Source organism: Lissotriton vulgaris, chromosome 6 (genome assembly GCF_964263255.1).
Source record: "Lissotriton vulgaris chromosome 6, aLisVul1.2, whole genome shotgun sequence".
Taxonomy (NCBI): domain Eukaryota; kingdom Metazoa; phylum Chordata; class Amphibia; order Caudata; family Salamandridae; genus Lissotriton; species Lissotriton vulgaris.
In genome coordinates, this window is record NC_141694.1 from 1,495,657,631 (window position 1) to 1,495,678,985 (window position 21,355).

General features: G+C 48.5%; 1 protein-coding gene across 2 annotated transcripts in view; it reads right to left on the reverse strand.

Annotated features, from left to right (window-relative positions):
* The window catches only part of CLHC1 (clathrin heavy chain linker domain containing 1), a 328,255-nt gene that overhangs the window by 29,273 nt on the left and 277,627 nt on the right, over window positions 1-21,355 (reverse strand). Inside the window, exon 12 of one of the 2 annotated variants that reach the window (XM_086927652.1) lies at window positions 8,797-8,931. The exons of the other annotated variant lie outside the window; for it this stretch is intronic. Within the exon in view, the coding sequence (XP_086783778.1) occupies window positions 8,797-8,931 (135 nt within the window). The remainder of the gene's footprint in view (window positions 1-8,796; window positions 8,932-21,355) is intronic. 2 annotated transcript variants of the gene reach the window in all.

Genomic DNA, 21,355 nt, shown 5'->3' on the forward strand with positions numbered 1-21,355 from the left:
GTCACACAGCAGAAAACATTTTGAATGAGTTTAACACAAAGGTCTTTCACTGGCTGTCCCCCAAAAATGCCAGATTGGTTATGTTTCCACGGATAATGGCGCCAATGTAGTTAAGGCCATGGAGCTGGGTCAGTATTTCAGAGTGCCGTGTTTGGCGCACTGTATAAACCTGGTTGTTAAAAAATTCTTGAGTGATGAAGACAGTCCAGCGTGCGAGTTAGTGGCCACCTGCCGAAGAATGTGCAACCATTTCAGCCATTCTTTTAAGGCCCGGAAGCATCTGAGGAGCCTGCTACATGAACGTCGAATGCCAGTGAAAGCACTCATCCAGGAGGTGCCAACACGTTGGAACTCAACCTTCTACATGCTTGAGCGTCTGTATGAGCAGTATACGGTACTCGATCACTATTTCTTAACACTGGGTACAGCTCAGAAGGACCTGAGGCTAGATGCGGCGCAATGGAACCTAGTTAAAAGCCTGACAGACATGCTTCGTCCTTTTGAGGTCTTCACGCGTGCAGTCAGCAAGGAGGACTGTAATTTGGGAAAAGCTATCCCATTGTTGCGCATGCTGGAGCACCAACTGAAGGCGGTGTCTTCTATGTTTCAAAAAGATGAAAAAAAGCAAGACGCTTTTGTTTTGGCGGAGAAATTATTAGAGCGCCTACGTGGTGATGAACGTCTTAAAATTATCCACTCAGAACAGCATTACATTTGTGCTACTATTCTGGATCCACGCTACAAAAAGGCGCTGGCAGGCCTAGCATTCTTTCCTTTTGATGATGAAGATGTTACAAAGTACAAACGTTGGCTAGCCTTGTCAGCCAAGAGGTTTGAAAGAGAACGGCAGCAAATTGAAGGAAAAGGCAGTACATCAGCATCAGCAGGCCATCCCCAGTCAAAAGAATCCACTTCTGCATCTGTGGCTGTGGCACAAGTGACCTCTCAGCCGTTAAAGACACCGGCAACCGGATCATTTGTACCAGACAGTAACATTGGATGCAGAAGAGGATTGGCTAACTTGGCTTGTGTTTGGTTCTCAAAAGGTCACAGCAAAAAGTAAGCAAAGTGGAGGAACCTTGGAGGACCTTGAGTCGATGGTGCAGGACTATCTGAATGACTCAACAGAGGTCTATGTTAATGCTGACCCATTGGCGTATTGGCATGGGAAAAAAGAATTGTGGGCACAGATCTCCAACCTGGCTATAAACTACTTGTCTTGCCCACTCGCAAGCGTGTCTTCTGAACGTGTTCTCAGTGCTGCTGGTGGCATTGAAACTTCCAAACGGAGCCGCCTCTCGCCCAAAAATGTGGAGAGGTTAACAATGATCAAGATGAATCAGCACCTCATACCACCATATTACAAAGTACGAGAAAGCACGCCGGATGAAGACGAGGAGGACAGCAACGTAGATGAGGGAATTTCTTCTCTGTTAGGTGACACTGACCTCATCCTGCCTGAATTCGCAGAGTATGATGACGAACCCTTATTCTTATTCCCTGACACCGAGCCCTGAAAATGAGACAATGAATCAATAACTTTCTTTTTCGTCCTTATTCACTTTTATTCCTGTGTGTCTGTCTTTTTGTTTTTTGTTTTGCACAGTTAATATAATTCAAACTTTAATCACCTAATCACAAAAACAAGCCCATCAGCAGAACTGTCTTCACTTGTTTGCTTATTGATTTGAAGGTGCCGCAGTCTACATTCCTCAGGTTCACAAGTTCACAAGAACATGCTCCTCTATCCTCCTCCTCCAGACTCCTATTTCCCTCAAAGAAGAGGGCTGGATTACGCCCAATGAAGAAAGACTCTGCACTTGTGGGGGTGTTCTACTTCTTTGCGGGTGAGTTGACGGCTCTGGGGCCATTGCTGGGAAGCTCTAATACCGGATAAAAGTGGTTTGGTCCAAATCAGAGGCGAACATTTTTTTGCGTTTTTGCTGACTTGCTTGCCTTTGAGCTGCTCTTTGGGGGCGTTCCGGGTGTTTGTGGGTGAGTTTTGGGGTCTGGGAGCACTGCTGGGACAGTCTAATTTTGATTGCATTTGCTTTTCAGGAAATCCGTGGTGGAAAACGGGAGTTATGAACTAGCTGCACAGCACGTTTGGACCGAAGGCCGATAAATATTTAAGTATGAGATTTTCCTTTTTGGCTGTTTGGGGGTGTTGTGCTTTTTTGGGGTGGGTTGGCAGGTCTTGGGGCATCCTTGGGAAGGTCTAATACCAGATAGAAGTGGTTTGGACAAAATCCATGCAGAATTTTTTTTGCTATTTCTGACATTTTGCTCAATGTAGCGTTTTTGGGGCCTGTTTGGGGGGCTTCCTGGTGTTTGTGGGTGGGTTTCGGGGTCTGGGAGCACTGCTGGCTATGGATACTTTAGATTGCAAGAGGTTTGAAGCAAATCCATGGTGGCAGAGGGGAGTTAGGGCCTAGCTGCAGAGCGCGCGCGGATTGATTTTGGAAATTGCCAAGAAAATGACTAGGTCCCCATTTTTGTACTTTTGCTTTTTGGCTGTATGGGGGCCTTCTACTAGTTTTCGCCTGGGTTGACGGCTCTGGGGCCATTGCTGGGAAGCTCTAATACCAGATAAAAGTGGTTTGGACCAAATCAGAGGCGAATTTTTTTTTGCGTTTTTGCTGACTTGCTTGCCTTTGAGGTGCTCTTTGGGGGGGTTCCGGGTGTTTGTGGGTGAGTTTTGGGGTCTGGGAGCACTGCTGGGACAGTCTAATTTTGATTGCATTTGCTTTTCAGGAAATCCGTGGTGGAAAACGGGAGTTATCACCTAGCTGCACAGCGCGTTTGGACCGAAGGCCGATAAATATTGTAAGTATGAGATTTTCCTTTTTGGCTGTTTGGGGGTGTTGTGCTTTTTTGCGGGTGGGTTGGCGGGTCTTGGGGCATTCCTGGGAAGGTCTAATACCGGATAGAAGTGGTTTGGACAAAATCCATGCAGAATTTGTTTTGCTATTTCTGACATTTTGCTCAATGTAGCGTTTTCGGGGGCCTGTTTGGGGGGCTTCCGGTGTTTGTGGGTGGGTTTCGGGGTCCGGGAGCACTGCTGGCTATGGATACTTTAGATTGCAAGAGGTTTGAAGCAAATCCATGGTGGCAGAGGGGAGTTAGGGCCTAGCTGCAGAGCGCGCCCGGAGTGATTTTGGAAATTGCCAAGAAAATGACTAAGTCCTCATTTTTGTACTTTTGCTTTTTGGCTGTTTGGGGGTCTTCTACTAGTTTTCGCCTGGGTTGACGGCTCTGGGGCCATTGCTGGGAAGCTTTAATACCGGATAAAAGTGGTTTGGACCAAATCTGAGGTGACATTTATTTTGCGTTTTTGCTGACTTGCTTGCCTTTGAGGTGCTCTTTGGGGGAGTTCCGGGTGTTTGTGGGTGAGTTTTGGGGTCTGGGAGCACTGTTGGGACAGTCTAATTTTGATTGCATTTGCTTTTCAGGAAATCCGTGGTGGAAAACGGGAGTTATGACCTAGCTGCACAGCGCGTTTGGACCGAAGGCCGATAAATATTGTAAGTATGAGATTTTCCTTTTTGGCTGTTTGGGGGTGTTGTGCTTTTTTGCGGGTGGGTTGGCGGGTCTTGGGGCATTGCTGGGAAGGTCTAATACCGGATAGAAGTGGTTTGGACAAAATCCATAAGGAAAAGCCTTTTGGCACTTTTTGTAACTTAGGGTTCGTTAGGGTTAGCCCTAGCAGCAGGATTGCATGTGTTTCGGGGTGTTCTATATTTTTGCAACTGAGTTCTGGGGTCTTGGAGCACTCGTGGGAATGTGTAATTTTGGTTGCAAGTGATTTGAAGAAAATCCATGGTGGGAAAGGGGGGATTTGGCATAGTTAAAGAAAGCCTTTGCCACTATTCTTAACTTAGGGCTCGTTAGGGTTAGCAGTATTTGTATTGCATGTGTTTGGGTGGGGGGGTTTGCGAGTCTTGGAGCGATGCTGGGTATGGATACTTTTGCTTGCTTGCAAGTGGTTTGAATACAATCCACGGTGGGTAAGGGGGTATTTGGGCCTACTTTTACTTTCAAAGTACGTTTTGTCACCAGTTTTCTACTTGGCCTCGTTTTTTGAGATCTGATTGGGGGTCTTCTACATTTTTTTGCGACTGGCTTTAGTAAGGGTCTGGGTGGGAGCACTGCTGGGAAGGTCTAATTTTGTTCTAAAACACAGTTTACAGTACACCTAGCTTGAGGGGAAAGACTGTCTATTAGGAAACTCAAAGTGTGACTTTTTGCACTACACAGCGTACATACCTTAAATTTATTTATCAGTGGTGTTCTAATATCACTTCCTGTTTTTCCGTCAATAATTACAAGCCGGGTTTCAGTCTGTGCAATGGGAAAAAAAGGATGGAGTCAGGCTTCACATTAGCGAGCCGCAATTCAGCATCCGCCAGGCAGGCAGTGGACAGGGTGTCTTCTGGTCACCAACATTGATGGACGAAGCGTCAGCTGGAATGGAGGAGTGCCGCTAATAAGAGGAATTGTTTGATGCGTGCAACTTACCAAATTCAACAGGACAACTACAACAACATACAGATACAGTATCCATTGTTTTCTTCTATGAGTGTGACTGCATTTCTTGGATCTCTCTCTGCTTCTAAATTGATCCCTACAGCCATTCTATAGGTTTTACTTCGGCTATTTTTTAAACCTAATTTAGTGTAAGAAGTGTTTCTCTGAGTGCAGAGGTAGGCAAGTGAAAACGCTGCAGCCCTGTACTGTCGCATTCTGTCATTCACGGTTGTCGAAAGTACTACTTACTTTTCAGTAACAATGCATGCAGTATTGTTATTGTTATTGTTAATTTAGATTTATAGCGCGCCCAATCACCTGCAGGTCTCTAAGCGCTTGGAAATCGATGTTATTACAATAACTTGGCTCACTCCTCAGAGAGACGCAGCTGCAGGACTACATTGCGATCAGGGCTCTTCCAAATAGCAGTGTTTTCAGTGATTTCCTGAACCGTAGGAGATTCACCTCCCTGCGTAGCCCCTCAGGCAGTTTGTTCCATAACTGGGGGGCCAGAACAGAGAAGGCTCTCCCTCCTTTAGTCACCAATTTGTAGCGGGGGCAGACCAATAACTGAGAATCCGATGATCTAAGTATTCTCTTCGGGTTGTATACTTCCAGGCGAGCTTTGATATAGGCCGGCGCATGACCGTAGATCGCCTTGTGCACTATACAGAGGCTCTTAAACTCAACCCTCTCTTTAACAGGGAGCCAATGAAGGTTTCGGAGAAGGAGGGAGGCCTTTGTTCGTCTGGGCAATCCGAAGATTAGCCGTGCGGCGTAATTCATTACGACCTGAAGTCTGTTTGTCAGTATTTTTGGGAGGCCAAGATACAGGGCATTCCCATAATCGATCCGTGAAATGACGGTTGCTGCTACAATTGAGCGCATCATAGAATGAGAGAGGAAGGGAGCTAACTTTCTCAGTTGTCTGATGATGTTTGTGCAGGTTCCAACCACGGTGGAAATTTGGCTGCACATTGACAGGTCACAATCTAATTTGATCCCCAGGCTCTTTACGTTAGTACTAGGTTTTGGGGCTGATCCAAGCTCTGCAGGCCAATACAGGTCACTCCACGGTGAGGTGGTAGATGGAATTACCAATACCTCGGTCTTATCCGGGTTGATTTTTAGTAGGTTTTTCTTTCGTCATCCATCCTACGGTGTACCTCAAGATGTTTTGAGCTTGGATTTGTGCTGTCCCTGTGTTATCGATACTCAGCAGTAGCTGAGTATCGTCAGCATAGTTGTAGACTCTACAGCCCATCTCGGCCAGGGATGCAATCAAAGGCTGCAGGTAAAGATTGAACAGAAGTGGGGACAGTGCGGAGCCCTGTGGTACTCCGCACTCTAAGAACCCCACTTCGGATATTGACTCCCCTAGTTGTATCCTCTGAGTCCTTCCTGAAAGGAAGGATTGCAACCACTTGAAGGCCAGGCCTTTGATCCCAAAGGCCTCCAGTCTTCCCAGGAGCAGTAGTGCATGCACTTCCTTTATGTCACTTAAAAGATTTATGGTTAGCTTTGTACCCAAAGATTTCTTTATCTTCAATTATTGTTTGTCCATGCTGTGCTTTTTTTTTCTTCTCTCAACAAAACCTACCCAAAAAGAAACCCCCATTCCCATCCATTTTCCAAACCCTAAACCTCTTCCCCCGGGCTGTGTGGTTTTGATTGATGTGTGACTAAATGACATCAATAATTCCACACACTTGCTGGGGAGGATAAGGTCATAGCAACAGGCTGGTGAAGGAATCCGAGGATATATTCTAGACTTACTCAGCTTCAGTACTATTTCTTGTAGTAGTAGCCAATGTCAAAGAAATTCAACGCAAGTACTAGTTATACTTTCAATACTTTACCATGTGTTAGGCTACATTGTGGCACTGTTCTAGTGTACTGTCACCTGCTATATTCTCTATCGTACCGTTGTAATGCTACAGTAAGGACAAACCAGGTTTCATTTTCTTTTTTTCCATAGGCATGCAACTGCCACTGTGTCACACCACTAGTACCACCGCAATGAGGACATTTCATCCGCCCAGGATTGCCAACCTTAATCGCCATTTCCCGTGGAGCCAGCCCTGGGCCTAGCCCTACTTTCAAACACAAATTACAGGTAAGATAAGTGTTTGGTGGGAGGTAGTATAATGGAGTATTAGGAGAGGCGAGGGATTGACGGTAGTACTACTAAAGTCCTAGGACTCTTGAATTCACTTACTCTGTGAGAGGCACTTAGTGTTGAAAACATTTAGCCATTTACACTTAAAGGAAGAAAATTACACAGACTTAAGTTTCAGGAACACAAACTTTCTGTTAAACCCCCACCCACCAGACTCAAAAGCAGTAAAAAACAGATATGCTCAGATAAAGTTTCAAAAAGTATATTTTTGTAGCCCTAACAAAATAATCTCCCGCAAGACCCTCCCTAACCCCAACGATTGTCCTTCAAAAGTCCCAAAAACAACCCAACTCCCAATTCCCACCCCCCAAAAGTCTCTATAAAAGGGGCAAGGGACACTACGGAAGGATGCTGTTCACTTTTACGGCCAGGGCATCATACTCCTTGCGGAGGGTGGCATGGTCGGAGCGGAGGCCCTCCACCAAGGTCTTATACGTTAGGACCTCCTGCTCCAGGTAGGACACTCTGAGGCATAAGCGGTGCTGGCGTGCCTTGCGACTCCTGTGGGGGGCAGCTGCTGTCTTTGCTGCTCGGCGGTGGCGGTTGGCTTTGGTAGCCCGGCTCCGTACCGCTGGAGCACTGCGCTGGCTGGCAGCCCGTGGGGGCACGGAGGAGGATGCAGCTGTCCCAGTGGATGTTGTACCGGTAGACTCCTCCAGGGCCACCAGCCGCCGATATTTGGGGACAGTGGCATCCAGCCTCCGTTGCCGGGCCATTCGAGCCAGCTCCTTCCTTGATGGTCTGTTTGATTTGGAAGGAGCAACTATATGAAGAAAGAAAGACATAGTCTGTAACCAATGCTCCTTAAGATTAACACAAAATGATTGAGCAGAAAGTTGTGTCACAGTACAAGTAGCAAATTGAAAGCACAGTACATAACTATTGAGGACAGTATCTATCTAACCTCCCACTTCTTCATCCTTGCTCTAACATTAGTGGGAGTTTAAGGAACAAATTCTACGGGCACTATGGACTTCCATTACAGTCGACTATGACAGTACACCAGTCTTATTCTTCTTCTTCTCTCTTGTTTAGGAAAATTGGTACGTTATCTTATGCAAGCCGGCATAATGCCAGCGCAGTGAACTTGCACCCAAGAAAAACAGACGCACACCATGATGAGTGAGACAGACTTGCGTTACTGTACCGGTCCAGTACATGCAGGTGGTGAAGCTCTTACTTTTCTATTACGGGTGGCACTGAGAATACTCTGTTAAAAGGGCTACTGCTTAATTAATTTAGCTTTCACTCTACAGTGCAAATGAGTACTAGAAAAGGAAAATGAAGAAGCTAAATAATCTGATTATCTATCACTTCACATGGGATGTATTTGATTACATATGGGATGACTTTAGGTGCTTTGCTTATTATTGAGTGAACAGTGATACACCCACACATGAATGACGTACTACTACTAAACTAAAGTTATTAAGAGAGGTAGGGAGTGTCCACCGTAATAACCGTATATATGCTGTGCTTGCAGTTGCAATACAAACTACTGCTACTATTCATGGTAGTATTTGGACAAAATTACAACTTCTTTTCCTTGCCTTTCCTACACTGGAACGGACGTGCAGGTGCGGTGTTACATGCTCTTCAAAGTAACACTTAGTTCATCCAGTGACCGTCTACTCTCTCTAGATACACATATGCTATCTAAGAGTCAGATAGTACCATGATCCAGGCATCCATCCATTCAAAGTTTATGCACACATACAGTTTCTGTTTCACCCACCCAGGCTGTTCTCCTTCCACCCATCCTTGCTTCATCATTCACCCAGCCATGCACCATACCATATTCTTTCCTTCCCAGCCACCTCGGGGACCAAGCAAACACATATCATTCTTCTTTGCCAGTCATCTTTAAATTTCTCGTCCTTCCACACTTACTTACACCCTTCTTTCGCTTTTCGTTCATCCCATCCATCAAGTTCATCTCAGATCTGATTGGGGTTCTTCTCGCCAAAAACTTCACAGCTAAGTCGAAGTACATTTAGAGGAGGCTACTACCTGTTTGATTTATAATACACCCGTGCAGAAAGCACACTCTGCAGTCTTCAATCTCAAAAAGTAAGGAATATATAGCTTACCTCTGCCCGCCACCACCGTGTGAACCCTCACAGGCACATTGGTGTCGTCCGGCATTTGCACCGCATCCTCCCCAGAAGTGTTCCCCTCATCCACCACCACCACCTCCGCCCTGGCCCTGCCACCAGATGTTCCACCTACAAAGTACATTTAAGAATGTTAGAATACACCACTGACTACTATATAATATTTGGTCTAGGAGGAATAAAGAAATGTGAAAAAAACAGAAAGCAATGTAATAATTTGTGACTTTCTACTCTAAAGTAAAAATGTCCCTTTTTCCAGGGAAGGCTGTTGTCTTGCTGCACTTTTTGGCACAACTGATGAATGCTTGCTTTTTATTTTTAACGCGCACCACTTTTTCTCCTAACAGACAGAAGCTTGACTTCTAAGAACACGAGCAAGATCAAGTTCAAACCAGGTGAGAGCTCGGCTCGACCACAAGAAATGTGTCCAATTAATCGTCAGCACTAAGCACTTTTCCATTTTCAGTTAAACGTTTACTTTTATGACAAACTTGATTTTAATAAATGTGTTTACTTTTAATAAAGCTTTTAAACTTAAATAGACTCTGTGGTTTTTGGTCCTCCAGACTAGAGTGGCTAAGCTAAAGGTTTTGGAATTTTTGCAAGCATGAGTCCGTGCCTCTGACACTTCTTGACTCTGACTCCGTACTCTTGTCCTGCGTTGGATAATCTAATCATCATGGGGGATCAATCATCAGTGACTTTGGGAGCTAAATGACTCTGCCACACTATCTAGTCAGTAAGGAGATTGGGGGTTCAACTACAAAGTCTGTTATCACTGAGGTATGTGGAAAGTCTAACAGCGCCTATTATAATTGATAAGCTAAGCAATGCATTATTTAGTGTCATAGTTCTGTTTGTGCAGATTTGTCCCTGCAACAGTAGTAGAATGGATTGTCCTCCTATCCAAACCAAAAGTAAAGTAGTATCTTATTCTTTCTTGGTGGTCATTCACCTTTTTATTGTTGGCAATTGTCAAAGCATAAACATTTAGAAGACTTTTTTTTTTTTTTTTTTTGGGAACCTTTATTAATGTTACAAGCATTTACAAGTATGGGCCTACAACCATCCTGGCCGGCCGCTAATCAGAGCAGGAGTACAGCAAGCAATATGGAAAGTTATAGCAGTTCGAAAGCCGGGGTCACAGAAATACCAGGACATAACTTGTGGTCAGACGTACAGGTTTGAAATCAGGATTTGAAAGGTTCATTTTCAAATAGGGAACTGAAAGAGAGTGCCGTACAGTCATACATGGTCCTACAATACTGCGCGCGAATCAGGATATCTACAAACAATACAAATACGAATGAAGTATCGGGGGTAACATACACGAATCAGGAGAAATGCAGGCACAAACCCGGTACGTAGCAAGTCCAACCCCACCCCTCAAAACAAAACATACTGCAGGGATCATGAACGACGACGACACTTAAAAGAGAAAAAAGACTAAAGGGCCATAGAAACAAATACCGAACAAACACCATCCCCCCTACCCCCCACCCTGCACTCCCGCAGAAGGCCATGGCCTACCCCCCCCCAGCAGCGTGCCTGTCGCCCTATTGGAGACCCGAAATATAGAGAGAGAGAAAAGAAAAAATATAAGCGGAGGAGGGCCCTCGGTCTCGCCGCCCGACCCCGCCCTTCACCCCTACACCCAGGAAGATCCCAGAGGCAAAGTAGAATATCAATGGAGAACATCAAGCCCCGGCCACAACAGCAATGGAATCCCAGTCAAACACACCCAATGCACCGTCAGTCAACAATAAGGCCACTAGACTCTGAACCATATCATCCCTGGCCTTGTCTAGCAATGGCGCCGCCAGATGTCCACTTGTCAATCGGTATACAGAGCAGCCTGGAGGGTCCAAGCGATCCGGGCGGGTCAGGCCGAAGCGTAGCCACAGAAAAATACAGCAACCCAAACCCATCCGAGTACATACAGCGGAGATCCGGTAGTGTCGATGTTGGCCTCGGAAGCTTCCCAAAGTCCATACACAGTAGTACCATCCAAGAAAGGAGAGTCACACAGTCCGGCAAGCACCACGACATCTCCGGGACAGCCCAAGAAGTTGTTTCCCCAGCCGCCAATTGAACATGTGCCCGAAGAGACACTCACGTGTACAACCATGTCGGCCAGAGCGGTCACAGGAACCGGGTCTTTCGGCGGCTCCCGGTACCTAGGCGGATCTGGGACTCTCCCAGTGGACATAGTTGCGGGCACGTCGGCACTCCCTTGGGATCGAACTGTGGCCGTTAGGGATGGCGAGACAGCAATGGCGGCCAATCTTCTACCCAGATCCCAAGCATTACAGATCAGGGTCTTGTGCAAAATCGTTAAGGCAGCCAACACGTCCTTGGATGTGGGCTCTTGTGTACGCCGCCAGCATCCCGACCCCATCCGCATGACAGCCGTCCGACCTGGACGTGGTCCGTAGAGGAGGGCGCCAGCCGCCATTTTAGTCAGTTCGACCTCGTCCCTCTTCACCTCACCTCAGGGACCAGGCCTCGACTCAAGGCGCTACAGGATGCACAACCGGGACTCAAAACTGTGAGGCGGGCTCCCCGGGGGAGAGTCACCAAAAGGCTAAAAATCCCTGCTGCTCCCCGGGAGCCGCCCGCCTATTTCGGGGGCAATCCTTGGTTATGCCCGGGCAAAGAGATTGGGGAGGGGGCCAGGAGTCATGCACCCCCTCCGACCCTGCTTCGCCGCGCAGCCCCTCAAGGCTCACCGCCAAGTGGACCGGGCCGTCTCTGCCATCGGCGGCCCTTCAAGTCAACGGCACCCTCCGACCGACTCCGCACCGCCACCAGCGGCCGCTGTTGTTGCAGTCGCGGCCGGCTGCACATCTGAGTCAACGCCCCGGTCTCATCACCACAAGGGCCGCAGAGCGTTCGGGGACAGTTCTCCGGGTCTGCCGCACGTAGGAGCCTCAGGAGCAGACGGTAAGTGATCGTTCTCCTTCTCCCATTTAAATATGCCTTCGTGGCTCAGGATAAGTGCCAGGATGTATGTGTGGGGCGATAAGGCTCACGGAGCCGAGCGACTATGCGGCCATTTCGGATGCCTGCTTGGCTCCTCCCCCATTTAGAAGACTTGAAAAGACATTATGGACAATCCCAGAGGACTGCACTCAGTGCATAGAGCTATTGCTGACTAGAAAGGGAGTCCAATGGAATTGCCAAATGTGCAATCTTAGTTAGCTACACAGACAGACTAATAAGAATAATCTAGTAATACCACAGGGAGTCATAGTCGAGGCAGGATAAGAATTTAGATCCAGTCTACAAGAAGATCAAAGACGATTTAGAAAAAATCGAATGAGGAACGCTAGGAAAAAATAGGTACTCTATATTAAAATTAAAACTTACCGGGGCCAGCAAAGGAGCCCTCGCCTGCCCGATCCTGGCCTGCATCCTGTTGAACAGCACCCTCCTCCTCCTGTGTCCTCTTGCCCCTGGGGGGAGCTGATGTGCAACATGAAAGAATGAAAGACCAGAAAACATGGATGATATTTGTCAACCAAATCAAACATTTCAAAAGAACAATAACAAAATATTTTGGCGAAATAGCAAATAGACAACTATTCCACGGGATATATTGACCGATCTCATGTGGTCTACTACGTTATTAGTATTGCTTGATTTGCGGACCGTCGACTTGGAAAGTTCTTATGTAACTCACTAAACAAAGTACTAAAAAGGTTTGCCTAGGACTGGCAGGCAGCAGTCTGCAGCACGCGAAGTGACAGACAAAGTCCATCGTGATTGCAGATCAGCGACAACACTAAAGTTTCCTACTACATTAACCAGTCATTAAAATACTCAAACTATCAATCCACCACCACTATTTCTTCTTATCGCCATGTGTGCAAAGGAAGGACTAGACTTGAGTCTGTAGGGGCTGATTTAGAAGCCCCTTGCGGCTCTTTTGCTCCATTGTTGCGTGACTTTTGTGACGCAGCGGCAGAACAAAAGAGGCGCCATGGTGCGGCGTATATTAACAACGTGACGCATATGGGAGATGCATCTCGTTGTAAAGCCCTGCGCCATCAGGGAGCGTTCCAGCGCAAGGGAGGGCGTTCCTGCGCAGGAACGCATCCTAAAAGGGACTGAGGGAAATCTACAAGATTTCAATCAGTCACTTTGAGGACAATGATGCGTGGCTCAAACCCTGCGCCTGCTTGAAGCAGACGTACGGCTTGACGCAGCATTGGGGAGATAGGGCACCCCAGAGCACTGATGGAGCTGCGCCATCGTTGCAACGCAACTCCAGCAATGCGCCGCCTTTACGGCACAGATGCGTAACGCTTTGGTGACGTTTTGGGCCCATGGTGCGCCGCATTGTAAATACGGCGCACCATGGGTGGTGGTGGCGTGGCGCACAATTACTGGCGCATCCCTGCTACTTTGCAGGGATGCGCCGGTAATTAAAAATCTGACCCTTAGAGTCTAGCATTACGCAGTTCTTTAAACTACACTCATACATAATTTCACAGGCCAATGAAATGAACACAAAATCGAAAACAAATAAGCATAGTAGCAACACTACTGAGAAGGAGAGCAGTGCACCTGAAATGCACAGAAGATTTTGAAATATAATTTACCTACAATGTAATCAGCAGCATTATTGCTCTTGGTAAAAAACAAAAATTTGCAATATAATAACACACAGAGCAGGAGAAAACAGAGTAGTAAAGAAATAGCTACTACTACTCACCAAGCCCGGGGATCTCAAGGCCGAGCAGGTCGAGCAGATCGCGTTCCTGGTCCAGGACATCCGTCCAGCAGTGGGTGGCCTGGTTGTAGGTGTGCCGGACCCAAGAGTGGTGGTACATGGCCCGGCACACCTTCTCCCACCGCTTCCGGCGCTCCTGGATCCCGTACCCGCTAGCGATCTTGCCGCCTGCCATGATGGTCCTGGGGAGGCAGCGCTGAACATAAAAAATTCGAGCGGCCACCTCCTCCGGGCTGAAGATCTCCCGGGGTGCGACCTGCTCCGCCCTCAAACGCCCGCACGGGAGCCGGGCACGGGGTGCGGGACCCTTCCCCTTCTTGGGATGCTTCCCAGCTCCCTTTACCATGGTCTGGGCAGAAAGGAAGCTAAATAATAAAGAAAATAGAATAGGGAAGAGAAGAAAAGAAAAGAGTTTAAAAAAGTAGTTTAAAATTAACCAAAAGTAGCAGAAAACACAAAAATATAGAGCTAGAAAAATAGAGGGATAGATAATAAGTAAAATAGATAAAAAAAACTTCAAACAAGCAAAGGATGGCAGAGATTCAGAGAGGATACAAAAAGCATGCCCAGAACCATAGCAATGAATGAGAAACAAGATGGCCGCGCCCGTTCACGACCGCGTGGGTAAGTTCGCGCGAGATTTTCCTCGCGACCACACTTGAAATTGTACTAGCGAGCCGCACACTTTGCGAGACAAGATGGCCGCGCCCGAGAACGACCGTGAGGGTAACTTCGCGCCGTTGCGCTACAAGCGGCTCGCTAAAACGCACAAAACCTTGCGAACTAGCACTCCGCAAAAAAACAAATCGCACATTTGCTTCCGAATTCGATCTCGCGCAAGTTCGCGCCCCGCGAATCCCGCGAAATTGCAGAAAAACGAGTTTTGCAAAACTGAAAGCACTCAGCAGGTGCAAAAGTTCAAACTCATCATTAGTAACCATTCCCTGTAGTGCTTCCTGACTGAGGCTCTTCCAGAGTTCAGTTGCTAGTTGCAACAATTGTATGACCCTGCTCTGACCCTCACAGCAGGCTCATAGAATAGCTACAAATAGGCCACAAAGGTCCTGGAAAAAAAAACTGCACTGCAACAGAAAGCAAATTACAGATAAGGAAGCAGGTGCCAGACTGGAATTTTAAAACAGTGACACATTAATAAACCAACCCCAAATTAATTCATGTCAGTTGAAGCAGGGCAGGTGTGCTTGCTTCCCCCCCCCATAATCTACAGTGATGATGAACCAGAAGGTCGCATTGATGTACCAGAAGGTGGCATGGGTGAAACAGAGGGTGGCAGTGGTGAAACAGAGGGTGCTGGGAACCTGTGATGATGAACCAGACGTAGAAACAACATAGTCGCGACCGTTGCGAGCCGACAAGTAAGTTCGCAATTGCGAACTGGTACCAAACCCTCGCGAACTGGCAGAAACCCTTGCGAACACAAAAAAAAAATCCGCAAATTCGCGAGAATTCGCGGATTTTGCGGATTGCGAGTTCGCAAATTCGCGAACGCCAGATTCGCTAAATTCGCCCACGCTTAATTAAAAGTCAAGACCAAACAAGTGTAAGCAAATGCAGGAGTAGATCATTTCCAAGAAGACAACAGATCTATCTTTTAGTGATTCATTGTTTATGCGTTTTTTTCATAAATCATTTGGCTCTTTTCAGGAGAGGAGGGCTCAGCCCTTCTCAGTCTGTTTAAGCCCAGGTTGGAATGGTGATAGACGCAAGCTACTGGTGGAAACTTACTACCACTTCACTGAGTACTTTGGATGCCAAAGAGTATATATACTTTAGAGTGCACAAAACACATTTGCAAAGGTATACTGATTCATAGACTCAGCACTAGTACCTGTTTACTCCTACAAAGGGTATTGGAAAACTTGGACATTTCACCAGTAGGGTGGCTTTTCTACAACTGCAAAATTTAGAAGTTAGGGAGGTTTCTGGGTGTTCCTGTGTGAGCCTGCCTGTAAAGTAGCTAAGTAATAAGCAGCCTCAAAGTTTGTTGGCATTCTATTACTCAATGCAGGTAGCTATCCCACCCTGGAATCAAACATATTTACTCTTGAAGGACAGAAACGAGCTTTTCCAGGGTAGGAACGGAGAGGGACCCCCATACTTACTGTGAGAACAATATTTACCCCATGAGGAACAAAAAAGTAAAAGCAAAAAGTGCAAATGAACATGTGCCTTACATTATCGCATCTAGAAATTTCCACCCGGAGGAATGATCCATGCATAAATGTTACATACCGGGAACTTCTGGAAATATTTAACTGGTGTAGAATTGCAGAAGCATGCCAGGGACTCTTTGTGACTGCCTGAAAAGGCGGACATTTTATCCAAAATGAGTGATCATATGAGAGTAAAATTCTGACTTTTCATTCTTGTACTTCGTTCTTAATTTTTGCTATTATTTGGACGTAACCATTTAAAAGTTTGTATTGGGTTTTTCAGAATTTATGAGGAGCATTACAGTGTGTGATCGTGTGCATCAAAGTACATTACACAGGAAGCATCGTTGGAGTCCAAAGGCATAGTAGAATATTCAATGGCATACGTTCAATGCTAGACATTGCCATTAGGTGGGCTTAAAAGCTTTAAGCGGCTCCCATGCTTGGTGTTGCCTTACTGTGTTTCTCCCATAAGCCATACTAAACCATTAACTTGGTGCAAACACTGGGGGGGAACAGAAGTAAGAGGGCAGAGAGCTGGCACTGCTCTAGTTCAGAGTTAGCAATGTGGGGCTCAATACTAGGCTCAGGGATAGTGCACTACGGTTCTTCATTGTGCTAGATAGTGGTGGGACTGGATATGTACTAGTGAAGGGTAGCTCCCACGGTGGCGGGAAGTCAACACGCGGGGAGGAGTGGCCCCCGGATATTACAGATGAGCCCTAAAGTGGCGGAGGTGCAAGGTCCTTGTCAGAAATTTGCCAGACATGTTGAGCAAGAGGGCCCATTGTGGGGAGATAGAGCATCAGAGAAACCAACGTACCTCCTCGTTTCGAAGTGGTTCCTCCTCTGCAGCACCCCATTTGTGCATCGCCCCACCCATGCTTCCACTGGTAGGCCCGTGGGTGCAGGCCAGTGCAGTGGGATTGCACGCTTGGCTAAAATAGGGTAGGGCATGGACACGCATGCGTACCTTGTGCTGCTTCCTGATCTTGAAGGCGAGTAGGCTTCCCACGTGTATATGTCCTGTAGACCTGTGACCTCCTGTAGTGTAACGTGGATGGCACACCAGAAATGTTGTAGGGCCAAGCAGGACCATAACATATGCTAAAGTGTTGCATCAGGGGTTTGACATCAGGGCAGGCAAAGCGTGACTCTGGAAAGTGGTGGTGGAGCTGTGCTGGTGTTAGACAGGCTGGATGTAGGATAAAGAACTGTATTTTCTTGAAACAAGAGTTTCGGAAGACTTTCTTTTGGGACACAAGGGCTTTTTCCCATCCCTTATCATAATACACCATCCCAAACTCCCACTGTTGGTGAAGTGTGTCTAGCTGTATGGGGACAACTCACGTAAGGCTCTGTATAACCAGGTGATGAGGTGACGGCCTGGTCCCATGGTCAAGATAGGCTGAAGCATTGGATGTGTTGTTGGTTTGTCCCTGGACAGATCCCAGAGGAACTGGCAGGAGTGTATGAGTTGCCAGTAGAGGATGACCTGCCCTGGAGGGAGTCCACTCTCCTTGGCTAGTTGGGCAAAGAGGAGAAGCTGGTCATCCGAGAACAGGGCTTCCACTTTAAGAAGTGAGCGCCCTGTCCAGGCACGTAATTACCCTGCCGTGTAATAGCCTTGGACTCAGGATAAGCTGACCCGGGGTAGCAGAGGGGCACAGAGTGGACTGCCCTGCGGGTTTCTTGGAAAGGGAGCTCCTTGCGCGTACATTGAGTAGATAGTGGCAGAAAGAATACCTCTCCGGTGCCTACGCAGCTTGTCCAACTCTCCCGCAGTGAGGTGTGTATCCTGCAGAAAAACAATCTGGACCTGCTAGTGCTTGATACAGGAGAAGACAGCATAGCGTTTGCGTGCAGTGTGCATGCCTCAGATGTTGAGAGTGAGAAAGATAAAGTCAGCGGGTGAGGCCATGACGATGTGGTAGAGAATTAGTGCAGGGGTGCCCCTCCCCAGTGGCAGTGTTCCTGACCATGTTACAAAGTCCCGCCACCTGCCATAGTATTGAGGGTCTTGGGAGAAGAAGGGCAAGGAGAATATGCAAGGGGAGTGGGATCATCCCAATACTGGGAGTCTACCACAACCGTCAGTATGCCCAAACAAAATGTGTGTGGCATGCTCTAGTGTGGTATTGGGGGGTGAGCTAGAAAAACAGCCAAGACAAAGGGAGTTGAACTGCCCCTTATTGTCAAGTGAGAAAGGTTGTCAGCCGTGTATAGGATTCACTAATGTGGCATTGGGCCATAGTGCGATCCTTAGAACAGATAAGTCACTGCAGGGCTGCTAGATGAGGGTGTTGGCTGTCTGCTAAGTCACTGAGGGAGGTGTTGGCAAATCAGTCTGGGAGCTGCCCGAGCAGCTGGGGTCGTCCTCAGAGGTGAAGATGTGGGTGCTTTTGTCGTTGTCAGTGGCTGTAGAGCCAGGCCCTATGTTCGCTGCAGTCTGCATGGCTCGCCTGCGGTCTGCTATAAATTGTTCCAGGTTGGGGGAACTGGTCAAGGCCACTCAATGCAGGGGTTTTGCGCACAGCGGAGTATTTTTCTCGCTTTGCCGCTTGTTCAGAGGCACCTGAGCATTGTGGCTACGATCGCTGTCCAGTACCTCAATTTCATTCAAGTGTTAGTCAGTCCTGTCCCACGCTTCAGCGGGGTCAGTGAAAAAGAGGGTGGTGCCTTTAAAGAAAATCTTGATGTGCATTGGAAATAGCAGTGAATATAGTATTCCTCATTGCCGAAATCGACATTTCACCTCCAAGAAGGATGATCGCTTGCACTGCACATCACGAGAATAGTTAGGAAACAACATGAAATGCTTGTCCTCAACCTGCAGGGGTCCCATCTCTGCTGCCTGCAGCTCGTGCCCCGCTCCCCTTACCGCATTTAAAAAGTGCACCTTTGTGCCTCTATAGCACCACCACTTTGGTGGGTCCGGGTCCTGGGGTCCATTTCAGGCGCCATCTTTGATTGGGGCTTCTTGTCCGGCGGCCGCCGCCATTTTGGAGCGGACTCGCGCGCCAAGGGCTCACTGGAGAGCCTATTTAAAGTCGCTCCCTACGCGCAGCGGGACGTGCAGGTGGACGCCTTCGCTTAGCCTAAGTCGTGCCGGAGTCCTGCCCGTCTGCGCCCGTCAGCGTCCCGGAGGCGGCAGGGCGGCGGAGGATTCTGGTCAGGCGTGGGCGAGGATGATCCATTATACCTCGGCGACGCTCCGCGCCATGCGTACTACATCTAGCTTGTGTCGCTCTGTATTCCCTGGTCGACACAAGGGTAAACGACGCTGTCCGGCTTGCGGTTGGTCGCCCACTGACGCACAGTGCAGCGCCCTTAGGACAACCGAGGTGCATGCGAAACATCTCTGTCTGCTACTTAACACAAGGTCGGTAGGAAGACATGCCCTGCACATTTACGATCTTCTTGTCAGGGATAATCCTCTTTGTCTGCTCCTGACCGAAACTTGGTTGGGAGAGGCGTCCAATCCGGATATCTTTACTGCGATCCCTCCAACCTATAACATTTTCCGCCAAGACAGAGTTAAGGGTAGGGGGGGCGGAGTCGCTGTGGTGGTGAGGAAGAACATTTCCTGCTCAGTTCTTCCCGTGAACTCCATTGAGGGCTCTGAATCCCTTGGTTTTACGCTTAGACTGTCTCCAGGTCAAGCGCTTAAGGGTCTGCTGGTCTACAGGCCTCCTGGTCCGGTGGGCTCCTTTTGGGAGGACCTACAGACAGCTATCTCGGAGCTGGCGCTGTCTGCACAGCATTGCTTGCTGGCAGGCGATTTCAATTTTCATCTTGATGTCACGGACGACCCGGATGGGGCTAAACTGCTGGATATTACGTCTCCGCTTGGCCTGGCACCGTTTGTGTCAGGGCCTACACATGAGAAAGGGCACACCCTCGATCAAGTGTTCTCTTCTGTCCCAATTGTTGACATTGAAACGCGGCCGGTGCTCTGGTCGGATCATAGGCTGATTGGGTTTTCCGTGTTGGAGAACGGGCGGTCTGACACCTGCGCCCCCACGGTGCCCAGATCGGCCTCGAGAGCGTTGCACAGAGTGACGCCTGCTATGTTGGAGCAGGCGCTCACGGAACATCCTTGTCCTCTCTCGGGGGATCCAGAAAGAGACACTGAGGCCCTGCAGCGATGGTTGACTGAGAGGTTAGATGATCTTGCCCCAAGGGTAACCCCCCGGTCCACGGCGATACGGCAATCTGCACCGTGGTTTACGGAGGCGCTATGCATGGCTCGCTGCCAATGTAAGGTTGCTGAGCGGGCCTGGCGCCTTCAATATGATGGGGAGGCTAAACTCGCCTATAGGTCGGCGGTGAAGGCCTATCACCGTGACATTCTTGGTGCCAAGGGGGAATACCTTGCCAGGAGGATTGAGGCGTCGGCGAACTCCTGTAAGGAGATCTTCACGATTGTGAAGGAGTTCACGTCCCCTACTTCTTATTCACCCCCGCCTGTATCACCTGATGCGTGGGCGTGTGATCTTGCCACTTTTTTCACCGACAAGATTAAGGCAATTCAGGCCTCCTTCTCGGAGAGCTCGGTGGAGGGTTGCTGTGGCCTCGGGGCAGGACTTGGAACATCGTCCATGCCTACGGCAATACTGGCGGACTTTCCACCTGTCTCCAGTGACATGTCCCGGACTCTGTTGGCCAGTCTCAAATCTGGCTCCCCACTTGACCCCTGCCCCGCCAAATTTTTGGCCGGGATGGCGGCAGTGGTCAACCCGATCCTCAATGCCTACTTGAGGGAGCGGAGTGTCCCACGCACCTGGAAAAGGGCGATGGTGATCCCCCTCCTGAAAAAGCCTGGTCTTGATGCCGAGGTCTTGGCCAATTACAGGCCAATTTCACTTCTCCCGGCTTTGGCCAAGATCACTGAGAAACATGTTCATGGCGTCTTGTCGAGCTTCCTAGAATCCAACAATTTGCTCCATCCATCCCAATCCGGTTTCCGTCCGAATTTTAGTACGGAAACGGCGTTGGTGGAGGTCTCTGAGATCATCAGGGAGACCTTGGATGTGGGTGGCAAGGCCATGCTAGTCATGTTGGACCTGTCGGCGGCTCCAGACGGTCTGGGTTTCCCAGAGCTCCGCCGAGATGCCGCCATTGGGAGTCGGGGTTCCACAGGGTTCTGTGTTGAGCCCGACATTGTTCAACATCTTTATGTCCCCCCTGGCGGCTGCGGTGGAGGCTTACGGAGCCCAGATCGTGTCCTACGCCGACGACACGCAACTCCTCTTCACATGTGGAAAAGATCAGCCATTTGATGGGGAGAGAATTCGGGACTGCCTGGACTTGGTCTTTGGCTGGTTCCAGCGGAATAGTCTGAAGGCCAACTCCAGTAAGTCGGAGGTTTTATTCTTCGGCTGTGCCATCGATCCCGAGTGGCGGCAGTGGTGGCCGGCTGCCATGTGTCCTCCGGCACAATCCTCCTTGGTTGCCAAGAACCTTGGTGTTAAGCTTGATAACAAGCTCTCTCTGAGAGCGCATGTCCTTGGCCTGTCCGGCACCTGTTTCGGCATCCTGAAAATGCTCCGCAAGTTTCTTCCTCTACTATCTGCGGAGCACAGACGGATTACGGTGCAGGCGCTCATCGGATCTAGGCTAGACT